The 16,196-nt window shown below is 51.1% G+C and overlaps 1 protein-coding gene across 4 annotated transcripts in view; it reads left to right on the top strand.

Annotated features, from left to right (window-relative positions):
- Positions 1–14,745, top strand: part of SH3TC2 (SH3 domain and tetratricopeptide repeats 2) — a 28,523-nt gene extending 13,778 nt beyond the window's left edge. For 2 of the 4 annotated variants that reach the window (XM_043521037.1, XM_027824783.3), the window contains 9 exons: positions 483–613; positions 3,420–3,461; positions 3,562–5,271; positions 5,400–5,580; positions 8,022–8,172; positions 9,892–10,014; positions 10,842–10,992; positions 11,730–11,926; positions 12,137–14,745. In XM_043521037.1, the coding sequence (XP_043376972.1) occupies positions 483–613; positions 3,420–3,461; positions 3,562–5,271; positions 5,400–5,580; positions 8,022–8,172; positions 9,892–10,014; positions 10,842–10,992; positions 11,730–11,926; positions 12,137–12,262 (2,812 nt within the window). In that variant the 3' untranslated portion in view covers positions 12,263–14,745. The remainder of the gene's footprint in view (positions 1–482; positions 614–3,419; positions 3,462–3,561; positions 5,272–5,399; positions 5,581–8,021; positions 8,173–9,891; positions 10,015–10,841; positions 10,993–11,729; positions 11,927–12,136) is intronic. The other 2 variants (XR_006283312.1, XM_043521036.1) reach the window with 2 other exon arrangements.
- Positions 14,746–16,196: the final 1,451 nt, after the last annotated feature.

The raw sequence follows: 16,196 nt of genomic DNA, 5'->3' as shown, positions 1-16,196 counted from the left end.
GTCCTGCTGTGTAGCCAGACTGACATTCCCAACCTCCACTCCAGCTGCTTGGGGAGCCTTGCCTTCACCCCAGGACGTGGTGCAATAAAGTGGGGTTATGGAATGCCCTGGCCTCCTCTCCAGGATGCTGCTCAGGACCCAGGCTGCCTGCCACTAGTTCGTGGTGGAGCACTGCAGGAGGTGGGCTTGGCAGCCCTGCCTCAGCTCCAGGACACAGCTCCACTGGCAGGATTTGCCTCGGGATGCAGGGTGTGGGAGGCCAGCAAAGCTGAGAGCCCCTTTGAGTTCCCATGGCAGCACTCTGATGGGGGAGGGGAGCTGGGCTCCTGTATCCAACCATGACAGAGCGCTGATGGTGGTGGAGGGCGGGGGTTGGGAGCCCTGGCTCTGCCCCATGGTAGAGTTATGGTGGGGGGATTAGGAGCAGGTGGCATGGGAGAGCTGCACTGGCTAATTCCCACTGGTTTGTGCCCCAAACACAGGGGAAAGGGTTCAGTGTTTCTAAGTGAAGAAGAGAAATCCTCCCTTCTCCTCCTCCCTGGCAGCGAGCAGCACTACACCAGCCTCCTCGAGGACCTGGCCCGCACAGACATCACTTCTGTGTACAGGCTTGGTGAGTGCCCCCAGCTGCCTCCTTGGTGCTGCAGCCCTGTCTCTCCTTACACGGGGGCCAATCTGGCAGTCTCTAGCAAGCTCCCTGCCTTATACCCACATTCGGACCTTCAAGGGGGAAATGAGCCGCTAAGTGGATGCAGGAGGGGCCATGTCTCGGGCAAGTCCTAGGCCAGGGGTGGGCAAACTTTTTGGCCCGAGGGCCACATCGGGGTTGCGAAATGGTATGGAGGGCTGGGTAGGGAAGGCTGTGCCTCCCCTAACTGCCCCCCCAGGACCCCACCCCCTATCCAACCTTCCCTGCTCCGTGTCCTCCCCAACCCCCCGGGATCCCACCCCCTATCCAACCCCCCCTGTTTCCTGTCTCTTGACTGCCCCCCCCCGAACCTCCGCCCCATCCAACCGCCCCGTGTCCCCGACTGCCCCCCGGGGCCTCCTGCCCCTTATCCAACCCTTACCCTTACGCTGCCGCTCAGAGCGGCAGGACAGGCTTATTTGAAAGCATGGGAGGTGGGCGGGCGCAAGCCGCGTTGCTGAGGGAGAGGAGAGACAGCAGGGGAGGGGTCGGGGGCTAGCTCCTGGCTGGCCCCTGAGTTCCTGGCTGGGGAGACTGCTGTGGTTTGTGGGGAAATCCACAAGCAGTGGGACCATTGGCTTTGTCCAGAGCAAACACATAGCAGCAGAAACTTGTGAACCTCTGTAAGTATTCCAGACAAACTCCTGGGGCAGGAGGGAGGGAAGGGCTGACTTAGATCCATTCCAGGTATGTGCAGAAATCCCGGTTTCCTTGCAGGAGCTATGTCTAGATTCCATCCCAGGTGTGCTCAGAAGCCAGGTTCTCCCTCCAAACAATAAACAGACTGAAGGAGTCTCTACTTAGAACAGACTTAGCCTAGACCTCCTCACAGTCCTGGGTTTCACGGGACTGTCCTGCTTTGACCCCACCAAGCCCCTGGTCCCAGTTGAAGTGAACATTTCCCACATTCATGACCACCATCATAGGTGGGGCGGGGAAAGGGACCTCATAACCATGTTTGAGAGGACCCCAAACTGAGTAGTGTTGTGGCCTGGCGCACGGGGTCACAATGCCGCCCAGCTGCCCTTCCACCTACAGAGAGGCAGACAGGCCAAACCTGCATCCCACATTAGCCACTTGAATTGTGGCAAGGTATGTCAGCTGTCACTTCTCCCTTGTCTCAGGTAATTCTCAAACTGGCTGTTTGTGCCTGCTAAGAACAGTACTGTTCTAGGCTCTGGTTTGTTTTATAGTTACACTTGTGTGCTGCTCCTCCCCCTCATCTCAGTGTCACACAACAATTGGCTCCTCTCCACCCTTTTAATATCAGTTGTAAATGTTTATTGGCCACCTAGCTTTGTCAAAGAGGCTGCAGGTTCCTCTTACAGTGATGCACAATGGGGGGGAAGGAAAGCTCAGTGGTTTGAGCATTGGCCTGCTAAACCCAGGGTTGTGAGTTCAATCCTTGAGGGGGCCATTTCGGGATATGGGGCAAAAATTGGGGATTGGTCCTGCTTTGACCAGGGGGTTGGACTAGATGACCTCCTGAGGTCCCTTCCAACCCTGATATTCTATGATTCTATGATCCTAGCCCTAAACTGTAACTCACCAGTAGAGGTTGCTGCGCTTAACTGTTCCCGGCCTTGGGCAACCTGCGTGTAGGTGCTAATGCTGCACCCCAGCCCCTAGTAAATGACCTTCTCGTGGTTTGAGGCAGCTTCTTCGGGAGATGGGCCCAGCCTGCCAGGATCGGACGAATTAGTGAAGCCCTTTCAAAAGGATTAAATGTTGAGAGGCAAAAAGAATTCAAAGGATTTTCTTGTCAAGTGGGAAACACGATGTGTGTGAGCAGAGACCCCGCCACTTCTGCTCCCTAGCCCAGCATTTCTGGGCTCGCAGTGGGATTCTGAGATTGTTAAATGGCTAAAGTGAATGGAAGTGATGTCTGCTTGCTAGAGCTGGGGGCTGGGAGCCAGGATTCCCGGGTTCTATTCCCAATGCTTGTTGGGTGATCTTTTGGCAAGATACCCAACCTCGCAGCCTCAGTTCCCCCATCTAAAAAATAGGGATAAAAATGTTTAGCTACCTCTACTGCGGTTTGGGAGGCTTAATCCATTAATGTCTGTAAAGCACTTCAGATGGGAGACAAGAGAGCTGCAGCATTATAAATTCTCTTGCCTTCTAGCTTTGTGCTTTAAAGGACGCTTTTCTGCACACACAAGGCAATTACCCTTAAATGCATCACCTGCCATGTCCAGAGTATGTGAAAAGGCGTGTGAAAGGCAAAGCATGTGTGTCCCCTAATAGCAAGCCTCTAGGGGGTTGCACACATAATGAGAATGAAGACAGGCTTGATCCCCAGAAAGTACATTAGCCCCCGCCCCCTCCACTAGCCTTTTGCTCCCCAGAGTTCCTCATTGTCAGTGAGAGATGGCATTGATAAAATCTTGAGCCACAAAAGGTGATACCCTCTCGTTTCCTGTGGGGGTGTGATGTTGCCAATACCCAATCAAATAAACCCTGCTACCGTCCAGCATTTGGGTACTGTTCTCCATGTTCTTGCATTGATCCCAGCCCTTCAGGATGGGGGGCGGGGAATTGAAATTCTAGCTGAATATGGAGTAGGAATATAGAAATAAATCCACTCCATTGAGTCAGAACACTATAGTTTAGCTGAGATTCAGCATCCTGGAGAGGGGGCAGCAGAACCCTTCCAGGACAGGTTTTGAAGTTACAGAGCTTGCCTCTGGCTCCTAGCACTGACCATGTTTTATTTCTGTTGGCCGTGTAGCTGGTTTCGAACCCACAGCCACGTTTCCAGGAGGGCCATCTGGTGAGTACATGTGAATGGGGAGATACTTTGTTCTGCTGGATTTTGAGGAGGAATCTCCATGTGGGGAAACATTTCTCTGTGGTCTATATGTCCCTTTCAGAGGCTGCTCTTCAGGGGTATAAGGATGTCCAGCTGCTCAAGACCTGTGGGGAATCTGCTGCAAACAGCCTGTCCACACCTAGTGACACAGAGCAGTCTAGCCTGGAGGGCGAAGCATCGCCCACTGCCCTGGAAGAATTTCTTCTGCGAGAGCCAGATGACCTCGATGACCCCAAGTTCTTTATTGACCTGAATGCTGGGCACATGGAGGACGCTGAAGTCTTTGACCCCATACTGACCTTCCTTAACCAAGGGTGCTATGTGGCCCCTTTCCAAAGCCTCTATGACCTCTCCTTTTCCTTCCTCCGCTCCACTTTTTATGGCTTCTCTGATGAGGACAAACTGGTCTTGTACCTCGAGACCTCCAGAAATTGGGCCAAGAGGACTCACCTAGGCTGGGCTCACACCAGGCTCTGTTTCCTTCTGGGAAGGCTGTGCATCAAAAGGGTCAAGTTCTCCCAGGCCCGAGTCTATTTTGAAGAAGCCATGAATGTCATGGACAAGGGGTTTGATGACCTGCCCCTATTGGCTGCACTGCATGTGAACCTTGCCGCTATCTACCTGAAGCAGAAGATGAGGCACAAGTTCTTCTCCATGCTGGGGAAAGCTGTGGCCCTGCTGGCCTGCTTGCCTGGACACTGCTTCAGCTCCGAGAACGAGTTGGAGGTCGTGAAGTACATCCTGAGGGAAGCCATCGTCGTGGGCAATGCCCCCTTGGAGGCCCGGGCCTGCTTTCTTGTTGTCAAGCTTTTCATGCAGTTGGGCAAATATGACGAGGTCCTGCCCTTTGCAGAGCGCCTTCAGTTCCTCTCTACCTGCGTCTCCAGCCAGGACTCCAGTGCCACATGCTTGGACACCACCCCTATCCTGAGCTACCTCTATGACAAGAAGTACTTGCCGCACATCACGTTGGCTTCCACCAGGCTGTTTGTTCCCAGTGGCATAAAGGGGGCACCGACGCCTATATGGAGAGCTGGCTTAGTCCTCCAAAATACCTCCAAGCTCTTGGGAAGCCAGCTGGGCAGGAGCAGCGTCCCAGCACTTGCTTGCCTGTATCTCAGGCATGCATTGGCCTTCTCCCATGAGAGTGGAGCTGTGTCCACCCAAAAGACCTTGTGTGCTGTCTTGTCCAAAATGTACCTCCAGCATGACATGTTAGATAGAGCACTTTATTACTCTGCCAGAGCTGTAGCCCTTGGCAGGCTGATGAGTGAGGAGGAGGCCTTTGAATCTTCCCTTTTCTTGGGGTGGATGTATGTTCTGGCCAGCCAGCCGGCTAAGGCTAAGGCGATCATGTTGCGGCTCCTGCATTCTCTGCGCGAGACAGACAGTGTTACTCAGGATGGGGCAGTTCGCAACCTCCTGGCCATTGCCCTCAAAGAAGAAGGAAAGGTGAAGAAGGCAGCAGAGAATTACCTATGGGCCTTAAACAAAGCCAAGGAGACTGGCAACAGGCAGAACCAGGCTATTGCCCTGGCCAACTTTGGACACCTGACTCTCTCGTGCGGGGCGAGCCAGCTGGCAGAGAGCTACTTCCTCCAGTCTGTTCGACTGTATATTGAACTCCAGGGTGGGGAAGATTCAGAGATAGAGCTGGTGCAGGTCCTGCTGTGGCTGGCACAGGCCATGCTGAGCAGGCACAGGATAGAAGACAGCAAACTCTGTTATGAGTTGGCACTGGTGTTTGCCCTGAAGTCACACAATGTGAAGAGTGAGTACATTAATTAGGGTTTTGTTGGGGGAGGAGGGTATACAGGGAAGGTACTTGTCTTTTTGCTGTATCTTCTTAGATCTCTAATGTAGCCCATTTAATCGTACCCCCCTCCCCATACCATACAGGTCAGCTTCATATCACTGAGTCCCTCTGCCATTTCTACAGCAAAGTATCCCCAAATCCCGGGGCCTGCATCACCTACCATGAGCACTGGGTATCCCTGGCACAGCAGCTCCGGGACAGAGAGATAGAAGGGAAAGTCCTGCAGACCCTCAGCCAGCTCTACCAGACTCTAGAGATACCCAAGTAAGTCAGTCCCATGGTCATACCCATTGCAGAGGTTGCTGGTTGGGAGTCTCTGCTTAAGACCAACAGCTTCCTCTCAGATGTACAGGGCAGGGTCTCCAGTGGGCCATGAAGAAGGGGCAGTTATATGTGTGTCATAGCACTTACCGTGCCTCACACTCTATCAGCAGAAGTCATGAAAAAGGCAACATTTGCCAGCCTTTACTATTCCGTCTCTGCCGATATCTCATATTGTAAGTAAAGGGGGAAATGGTTTAATTACAGATACAACCATATGGTAACTTGGCAAATGTTGAAATTTTAATGGTGACCACTATGCGATAGGATTTAAAACAGGTAGTGGTTCCTGATATTTGAACTACATGGAAATACACACTGTGCCTTATCTCCTGCATACTACCTGAGGTTGTAAGAGCTGGTAGCCTTACACTGACCTGGCACACAGGATACAGAGCGAAAATTTTAATAAGCATCTCCTCAAGAGGCTGTGATAGGAGCATCTTATGCAATAGAGAGCTTAGTACAAACAGGTGAGTTATAACCAATTGAACTGGGTCTGGGTGAGATCCATCCCTTCTGTAACTCTGCTGACGCCAGTGGACTAATGCTAGGGAGGAATTTGGCTCAGTGTCAACCGAAAGGGGTTCCCTAACTAGGGCTTGAGTTGTGCTGGACACTCCGGAATGCTGTTCTGGCACTGGGTTTTTTTTTCTTTTGGTGATCCAGTACTTCCATTACTGAGTGATAATCCCAGAAGTACTGGGAGTGTGTTCCAGCACTTATTTTTTTAGGACTTAGTCGCTGTCCCTAACCAGAATAGGAACTCAGCCTCTGACACTCTAAATACCCTTCAGCAAAAATCTGCATCGTGCCACAGAGATCAATAGGCTCAGAGCTCTGTCAGATCAACTGAGGGTGCAAATTCTAGGGGGAAACACCTCCTAGGGGAAATGCCTGGTTTCCAGTGCCCCTTGATGCACAGACAGATTAATAGATTCCCAGGCCAGAAGGGCCTGTTGTGATCAGCTAGTCTGACCTCCTGTATAATACAGGCCAGAGAACTTTCCCCAAATTGTTCCTGATGAACAACAGCATATTTCTTAGGAGAAACATTCAATGTTGATTTTTAAAATTGCCATTGATGAAGAACCCACCACAGCCCTTGGTAAGTTGTTCCAATAGTTAATCACCCTAGCTGTTAAAAATGTACACATTTATTTCCAGTCAGAATCTGTCAAGATTGCACTGTACCTTGGTCTGCTAGATCAAAGAGCCCATTATCAAATACTTGTTCCTTGGGTGACTCTGGGGGGTTCTGTTTCTTGAGGCATAGATTTGAAGGCTGTCAAGGACCATTAGATCATCCTGTCTGACCTCCTGTGTATCACAGGCAAGAAAATTTCACTGTTACCCCTAGATTAAGTCCAATAACTTGGTGTTAATTAAAATAGAATTTCCAGAAAGATACCTAATCTTCGTTTGAAGACATCAAGAGATGGAGAATCCACCACTTCCCTTGGTAGTTTGTTCCAATGGTGAATCACCCTCCCTGTTCAAAATTAGCACCTTATTTCTAATTTGAATTTGTCTGATTTCAGCTTCCAGACATTGGTTCTTGTTGTTTAATCCACTAGATTAAAGAGCCCTTTAATACCCACTGTCTTCTCCCCACGAAGATATTATACTCTGTAATCAAATCACCTTTTAATCTCTTGGACAGATGAGGCCAGAGGGGACAGGGAGGTGCACAGAGTTTGACAGACAACTGTAGTATTTAGTTTTTTAAAAGCAAACATGTTGAATCGCACTAAATTAGCGCCAATCTCCGTGGAACATTTAACTGGCCAGGCATGTGGTCATGGAGTAATTTGGATATTAACTTGCCCATGCGAGGTCACAATGAGCTCAGAGGGAAGGAATGCAGGAAGCAGACACCTGTCCTGTGAACTGTTCCCTCCCTGAACTAACAGGACAGCTGGAGTCTGGGAGCCCCAAGGACAACAACCAAACAGGCAGAGCCGCCATACTGTGCTGGTACTCCTGCATGCCACTGCCCCCTTTTGGATGAAAAATGACATGCTCAAGTGCTTGTCAGTTTGCCCGCTAGTGGCCTGGAAAGAGGAGCTAGGCCCTGGAACTGTTGCTAGTGGAAGTTCCCCTTTAGCTGGAGTGAACAGGAGAGAGATGTGTTTGGGGAACCAAATGTTGCTGACTGCAGGGCTGATGTCTGTAAGTGCTCATGGCTCGTGTAGTTGGACTATGCCACTGCATGCAGCAGCGATTTGCTCTGTACAGGAGTAACCTTTGGGGTTAGTGCCAGGGAGCCGAACGGAAGGTGGTCCATATGGGGCCGTGACAAAGGGGGAAGGAATGCAGGACGTTTTGCCGAGCTGCAGCTCTACAATTTCTCTGTAATGACTGATCACTTGTTAACCCTACAGGTCCCTGAGACGGTCTCTGGACTGCACCAAACAGAGCTTAAGGATCTTCATTGACCTGGGGGAGACAGCCAAAGCGGCTCAGGCCTGGCTGCAGGCTGGAAGGCTCTATTATCTCCTGCAAGAGGATGAGCTGGTGGAAATGTACTTCCAGGTAGGGTGTGGGTGGCTGGAAGAGTTTGCCATGGCAGCTCTTTGCTATTAATCTATAGGCATGGCTACCAATCATCCAGCCACCCGTTTGCTAGGAGTGTCTTTGGCAAGAAGATCCCACCATGCAGAGGGTCCCCTCACTGTTAACTGGCAAACCACCAACTGAAGGAGAAGTGAGCACACTGGTGTGTATGGAATAGCAGGTGTTACATGCACAGCCACTGGGGTTTGGTGACCTCCTGAGTGAAAGGCATTGGATTCAGCATGTGAGAATAGAAACTCAGATTTTCAGAGGGATTGTCAGGGGTTAGGTGCCCAGATCCCATTGAAAGCCATATAGACTAAAGGGAAGTGGTGGAAGCCCCATTGCTTAGGACTAAGAACAGGCAGGACAAAGCGTTACACCATGTAGAATAGGGAATAACCCTACCTTGCCAACTGGGTGGACTGGACTGCATGATCTAGTAGGTTCTGTCCATCTCTAATTTCTATGATTCTAGCATTTGAACAGTAAAGGGGAAAAACAGCCCATAATCTCTGGTGGAAACATTGATTGCGGGAAGCAATCTCCTTTAAAGAGGGTGCCCCTCCCATCAGCCCCAGACTAAGCAGAGCAGAGGGTTGCTGATGGTGTGATCTGCTGCTAGGATGTGCAGTAAAGCAACAGCCTGGATACACAGCATCAGGAACCCTTTAAACTGGTGGGACTGGCCGGCACGGGGTTTAGTGCTAGTAACAGGGGAGAGACATTCACCTTTATGTCACCAGCATGAATCTAAACGAAGACAGTAGTGGCTGGAAGTTGTCAGGATCAGATGGCTTCTCATGGACCTATGTGTAATGAATGGGTGGCCTCAGCCTCCTTCCTGATGATCACGTGTTCACAGCAGGCAGATCAATGGCGCCATCGTCAATGGTAGTAATTAATGCCCTGGCTGGTGGATGGTTTGACCAGGGAGGCCATGGATTTAATGAGCAGTGGAGAGTGACCTCTCATTAAGGAAGGGGAACTATAGGCTGAATATCAGGCAGCAATTCCCAAGGGTGGTGGTCTCCCCATCTGAGGGAAGATTATTTATAATACTAAGCATACACTAAGGAACAATCCTGCACTGGCTGGGAGATGGCCTAAATAGGACCTTGTAGCCAAATTCATCATTGCAGCAAGCGGGTGCTGCCCCACTGATGTCAATGTAGCTACATGTGCGTGCTCCAGCCATACATTTGGCGCAGCTGGTCTTTCCCCTCTCTAGATTTTGATTCCCTCAGCACCCTTTGAGGTGGTTGCACCAAGTCATGGCTGAAGCCCAGCAGCAGGGCAGCATCTGGGGAAAGCTTGCACAGCCACTGGCTGCCCTGTTCCACTTCCTATGAATAATATTCAGATGTCTTTGGTTTCCAGGGATGTCAGTCTGGCACATCACACCTGCATGGCAATTTGGGTTCCGCTCCTAATGTCAAAACTGCACGCATGTAACTTACAAAGGCAGTTATCACAGCTAGCTGTGCATGAATAGCAGTAACTGTGCATCCAAATGCAAATGACCGGTTGGTCTCCTAATTGCTTGCATAGCTGCTGCAACTGAGAACGCAAATTATGCATATACTCAGCTCTGAAGACTTGGGGCTACGCTTCTTATTGTTATAGTAGAAAATCACTCAGAGTGTGAATGTGGTGCTGCCTCTTTCAGGCTCTCACCCTGAGTCCTTCTCCTTCCAGGCAGCCATACAGACTGCACTGAAACCAGGGGAGTTGTCCTTGGCCATGGACCTGTATGAAGAGGCTGGGGATATCTTTTTCAATGGCAACCGAAACAGGCACCGAGCAGTGGAATATTACAGGGTACCTAGCCCACAGGGCATTGGCATCAGGGTGACCCTGCTGTGCAAATGGCCACAGCGAGATCTCCAGCTGAGCGGCATGTTTTGTGAAGTCATTCAGAAAAGGCAATAGAGAAGCTGAAAGGGGAAAATGGTGGTGGGGAGGTGGGATGTGTCCGAGCATGAGAGAGCAAAGATGACCACTGCACTCTGCTGGGCATGGCCAGAGGCACAACGCATCAGGTAATCCGGCTCTGAAGCCCAGACACCTCGGGCAGTAGTTACTGCCTCAGTCAGAGCTCAGCTGCGAGAGGGGACAGGGTTTCCTAGAAAGCCTGAGCCGTTGCTTCCCTGGAAGCTCACAGGATATACTGAGCAACCGTGGCTGTCTTTACACAGAATTACATTGTACCCAGGAGAACTGAGTTCTGAGGCTTGCAGGGCACCGGCTGGTGGAAAGTGCGTGGGCTGTAGTGATGCTTCATGGCAGGGCAAACAGCCAAGGACAGAATGTGCCAAGTTGGACTGAGGGCAGAAGCCATTTATGGTTCTTACACAGTTCCCTTTACTATACCGTCTGCAAGGGCTTTCCCCTGAGAGGTAGGCAAGTGTGATTAACTCCTGTTCATACGGGCTGAGGCAGAGAGATTAAGCAACTTGCCCAGGTCACACATGGTCTCTCTGGCAGAGCAGGGAAATTAACCTGGCTTTCTAAAGTCCCAGGCTCATGCCCTGACTCCCGCACCATCCTTCCTCTGTAGATGGCACCTTGGGGCTACTCTGTGCCTTGCAGGGTTTGAACTGGAACTGCCCAAGATGGCTGTGGGCTATTGTCCCCTCTCTCCCCAGGGAGGTGCTGTGCCTTTGGCCAGGAAACTGAAGGCCACCAGGACAGAGCTGCGGCTGTTCAATAAGCTGGCAGAGCTGCACATTGGGCTGCAGGGCTACGAGAAGGCCCTGGAATTTGCCACACTGGCAGTCAGGCTCAGCAGCAGCGCAGGTGAGTGGTTCGGTCCCCAGGCATCAGAAGGAGTTATCTGTCCCCATGTCTTTTCCAGAGTGGGGGGGGGGGGAGGAGGCAAGAGAGAAAAGTCTGTCTGAATGTATTGGCCAGGAAGGTAAGTTCCTAGTTTAATGAAGGCTCTGGATGGTCTTTTACTGTCTTGGGGTAAAATCTTCTTTAAGCACATGGCTGGGGCCCTGGCTGATAGGCTCATGGAATGCCTGGCTCTCCCACACTGCCGTGGGGGAGACCTGAGTCTGATGGGAAGTTTGTTGTTTTGCCAGAGCCTGGGATATTCAGGGTGGTTGTAATGTGGTGATGCCTCACCGCCCTGGTTCTTCTTTCCCCAACGGAACTCCTCACCACCCTTGCCCAATTCTGGGCAAGAATTGCTTCTGCCAATGCCAATATATACTCTTAGCTGCATCCTGTGTTGAAAGAACCCGTGCAGTCCTGGCATATCCATAGAATTATATATTGAATTATATACACAGAAGCATTCATCCCCTGTTAACCTGTGCTGATGGTGACAACGATCCTGTTGATGGCCATGTCCCCACTGTACCATCTTCATGTCCATTCTCACCCATCTCCTCATTCACAGATGTCCGCACTTCCCCTGAGTGTGAAGCACACCCATTCTAGAATTCCTCAGGGTCCGTGGGCTCCATGCTCAGTTGTCCAGAAATGGGAATGATTTATAGTGGCTGCAGTATCATTATATCATTTTCCAGGAGATCAGTTGCAAGAGCTGGTTGCATTTCACCGCCTGGCTACGGTGTACTATTTCCTGCAGATCTATGAGATGGCAGAGGACTGCTATCTGAAGACACTTGCCCTTCACTCTCCGGCGCTGCAGTGTGCGGAAGAGGCCATGTACTATTGCAAGGTTTACTGCCGCCTTGGCAACCTGACCCTGCACAAACTGAAGGTGAGAAGTGTCTTTCCATGCTGTGCTGAATATAATGGTCTAGCTGGAGTATCTGCTAGAGTATCCCTATGCCTATCCTGGAATTCAGCTGCTAGAAGAGAGGGGTCTAGTGTAGACAGAGACCCAGGGACTGGGCCCTGGTCCAGTTCCAGCACTGGGCACTTCAGTTCAAACCAGTCCCTCATGTTTTCCCTTGTCCTTTGTGATTAGGATGAACAAGATGCCGCTGCCTACTTCCTGTTGGCCCTGGCTGCTGCCACCGAGCTGGGAGACCAGAAGCTCCAAGGTGCCATTCATGCCAAGCTGACTCTCATATACAATGCTCCCCTGTGGTAGAAGGGCCAGGCCTGGTGTGCTACCTATCGGGCCAGGTGGCTGAGCGAAGGAGGACATGTCATTTGAGAAGCCTCCTCATGGGACCCACACGCTCCAACACGGAAAACAGCCAAACCAAGTTATCTTCTTACCTCATTGCTGAAGGGCGGCCATGTGCGTTCAGAGCAACAGCAAACAGCACACATATAGTCCTGCGCCCCGGCCTGTTCCCGAGCCAGGTTATCTTCACGTGTCTAACATTCAGATGGAAAGACCAGCTGTTTGGGACGAGACACCTTCCCCTGAGCTCACTCGCAGGCTTTGCTCTTGGGTCACCTGGAAACCAGATGAAATCATCATCCCAGCCTGGTCAGTTAGCATAAACAGCAAAGCACATAAGTAGGAGACACCACCACCACCACCCGGACCCTGCTTGCAAACCTGTGCTGTACTGCATGGGGGAGGCTCAGTGGCAACTCAGTTATCAGCCTGAGCTAGGATGGAACCAAAGTCCAGTGTTTGGGAATGCACGGGATGGAGATTATGGAAGTGGCCACTAGATGGCACTCCAAGAACGCAGCTGATCTGAGGGGACTGGTGCTGAAACTCATCCCTGATGGTGGGAAAGTGTTTTGTACGGTCATCAGTCCGATGCTCATCTCAGAGAATACGCCCTTCCCACCTGCAGCCCTATAGACTTGGGCTGAGCAAATGGCCTTTGGGGCCATCGGTGGGAGCTTTGGCTCTAATTCCAGGGGTATTTTAACGTGTCTGATAGCAATTGTATTATTTATTTCTGTATTTTCTGTTCAGTCTGTCTCCTGTCTGTGAGGGGGCAGATGAGCTACCTAGATGCCACAAGAACACAGGGTCAGTTATAAAGCATCCCTCCTACAAAGCACCATGATGTATGTTCCAACAGCTAGCCCAGCACCTATCTGGGGACAGTAAATAGGTGACAGTTTCCCATGCAGGAGGGAGCAACTGTCCTCCCTAAAGCCACAGGCAAAGGGTAGGACAGGATTCTGGCTTTGCACCATGAATGCCATGGGAAGAAGGAGGAGCCCATGCGTCCGCCTTCTGCCTGCACAGGCGAGGGCATTGCTAAACTGCAGCCCTTGCTGTCACTTTGTGCAAAGCTGCAACATGCGCCTCCAGTCATACCCCAGCAGGTGTGCAGGGATGATGAGCCATGATCATCCCCTCAGCCACATTGGCCTTGCCTCCTCGGGACTGTGCTGCATGGATATGTCAGATGGGAACACAGACTAGCTCCCAAGGGACTGCACTAGGTCTGTCTTAATATTGGCGCCTTCTGGGAAGAGTGGGTGGAAGAGGCTCTTCTCTCTGCCCAGCTCTTTCTCCCTGTCCTCAGCCCCTCTGCACAGGGACAGTCAGATTTTGGCCTGGATGTTGCAGAAAAGTAACCAACAGCGCATTGCCCAAGGAGCAGCAGCAGCGCTGGAGGTGCCGTCTCTGCTCTGGCCCTGATCTGCAGCCCAATCCTGCTGCTGCTGGTTTCTAAATATTAGTACTTTTCACTGCTGGGAGATTTCAAAGGAAAAACATGTCGCAAAATCTCTATTTCTTGAGCCCTTTGCATCCACTTCCTCTTACCAGGTATGAAGCCCTGTCAAGGGGAGGGGAGGAGAGATTCCAAGAACCAGTGTGTTTCTGTCGCTCCCATCCCATCCCCTGCCAGTATTATATTTGATGGGATGGGGAAGGCTGGGGAAGCAGGTACATATCTGCTGCCCAGGGAGTGATGGGGAAGAGGGGGAGTGATGGTGGGAGGGAGTGTAACACACTTGCTATTTCCATAATGCTACAAATCCTTCCTGTTTCCATAGCCCCTGGAATCCCAGGGTTCTCAGCAGAAAGGCAGCCAGCTCCGTCTGGGGAACGGGAGAGCCATTGTGGGTGGGGTGGCATGGAGGGGGAAGGGGGAGCATGGCAGCCACTGTTCTGCCCCACCAGCACTGCCCAGCAGGGAGGGGAAGTGACTCTGTCCTGGCAAATCCCAAGTCTGACAGTGACCGCCTGGCCTGTAAAGTGGAGTGGCTGACAGTCGTCCTGTGCGGGGACCGCCCATTGCACAGGTGGCAGACGCCAGGAAAGTTAGAAGGGTGTGCTGTGCAGACGGCAGGGCACGTGCAGAGCCTCTTCACACCAGCCTGCTTTGCGTCTGAACGCCTACTCCCTTGGGATAGGTCCTGTGATAGTGCGAGAGGGAGTGTTTCTGTGAAGACCCCTGGCTGCCTGCAGTAGCAGTTAGCCCCTCTGTCTTTTGTTAGGTCAGTAGGACACCTCATACTGTGAAGCTTTGAGCTGCACGGGGTGCTGGAGATGTAGAAAGACGCTTTAGAGAGTGGCAATGGAAGAAGCAGATGGGCAAGTGCCAAGTACACACAGTGCTCCTAAACACCTCGCACCTGGCTCTGGATGACTTGGCTGTCTTCTTACCATGTCTCCCCACTTGAGGGCAATAAATCACAGTTCTTCCAGCTTGACATGTCTGAGTCCTGACTGAAAACAAACAAGGAAGATTTTCATTTTTAATTGATATGGATTTACGAACTGGTTGGGGAACGGGGGGGTTTAAGATGCTGAGGCCCAGTGCTTCAGGAACACCTGTGGAGGGCTCCATGTTTGGACAACTAGAGTCTTATACGTCCAGCCCTGTCTTCATCAAGGGACATAGTCGAGAGCATTTTCATACTGTTTTTATTTATTCGTAAATCCTAAACAAATGACTTTTATTGCCCAATGGTTTTTGCAAACACTGGCTTCATTCCCCCCTCTGAACTGTATGGAGCATCTGTCGACATGGCAATGGATTGTTTGCTGCTTGTTTACCTGAGCGTGACCAGTCAACAACGCCATCAGCCTGTCAACCCTGCCCTGGGGATAGCTTGGGAAGGTAAATCCTAATCCCATCCAAAGTACTGCAGACTCTTAGAAGAGCCATTACCAGACCGCTCTCCTCCTCTTGCTACTTTTTAGTCTCTAGTCTCAAATTTCAGTGGAGTTTGCCCAGCCCGAGCCAGTAACCTCCTGAGATACTTGAGGCTGAGTTCCAGCCTCTTTTGCTGTCCGAAATATAGGGATTAAAGAAATCTCTCTTTTTCATTCATGAGCTCAGACTAGCTGAGTGGGGAATGGACCTTGCCTTAGAATCAGAGAATATCAGGGTTGGAAGGGACCTCAGGAGGTCATCTAATCCAACCCCCTGCTCAAAGCAGGACCAATCCCCAACTAAATCATCCCAGCCAGAACTTTGTCAAGCCTGACCTGGAAAACCTCTAAGGAAGGAGATTCCACCACCTCCCGAGGTAACCCATTCCAGTGCTTCACCACCCTCCTAGTGAAAAAGTTTTCCGAATATCCAACCTAAACCTCCCCCCCAGCAACTTGAGACCATTACTCCTCGTTCTGTCATCTGCTATCACTGAGAACAGTCTAGATCCATCCTCTTTGGAACGCCCCTTTAGGTAGTTGAAAGCAGCTATCAAATCCCCGCTCATTCTTCTCTTCTGCAGACTAAACAATCCCAGTTCCCTCAGCCTCTCCTCATAAGTCATGTGCTCCACCTTCTAATCATTTTTGTTGCCCTCCGCTGGACTCTTTCCAATTTTTCCACATCCTTCTTGTAGTGTGGGGCCCAAAACTGGACACAGTACTCCAGATGAGGCCTCACCAATGTTGAATAGAGGGGAACGATCACGTCCCTTGATCTGCTGGCAATGCCCCTACTTATACATCCCAAAATGCCATTGGCCTTCTTGGCAACAAGGGCACACTGTTGACTCATATCCAGCTTCTCGTCCACTATAACCCCTAGGTCCTTTTCTGCAGAACTGCTGCCTAGCCATTTGGTCCCTAGTCTATAGCAGTGCATGAGATTCTTCCGTCCTAAGTGCAGGACTCTGCACTTTTCCTTGTTGAACCTCATCAG

Source organism: Chelonia mydas, chromosome 8 (assembly GCF_015237465.2).
Source record: "Chelonia mydas isolate rCheMyd1 chromosome 8, rCheMyd1.pri.v2, whole genome shotgun sequence".
NCBI classification, from domain to species: domain Eukaryota; kingdom Metazoa; phylum Chordata; order Testudines; family Cheloniidae; genus Chelonia; species Chelonia mydas.
This window is presented reverse-complemented; position numbering and strand designations above follow the sequence as displayed.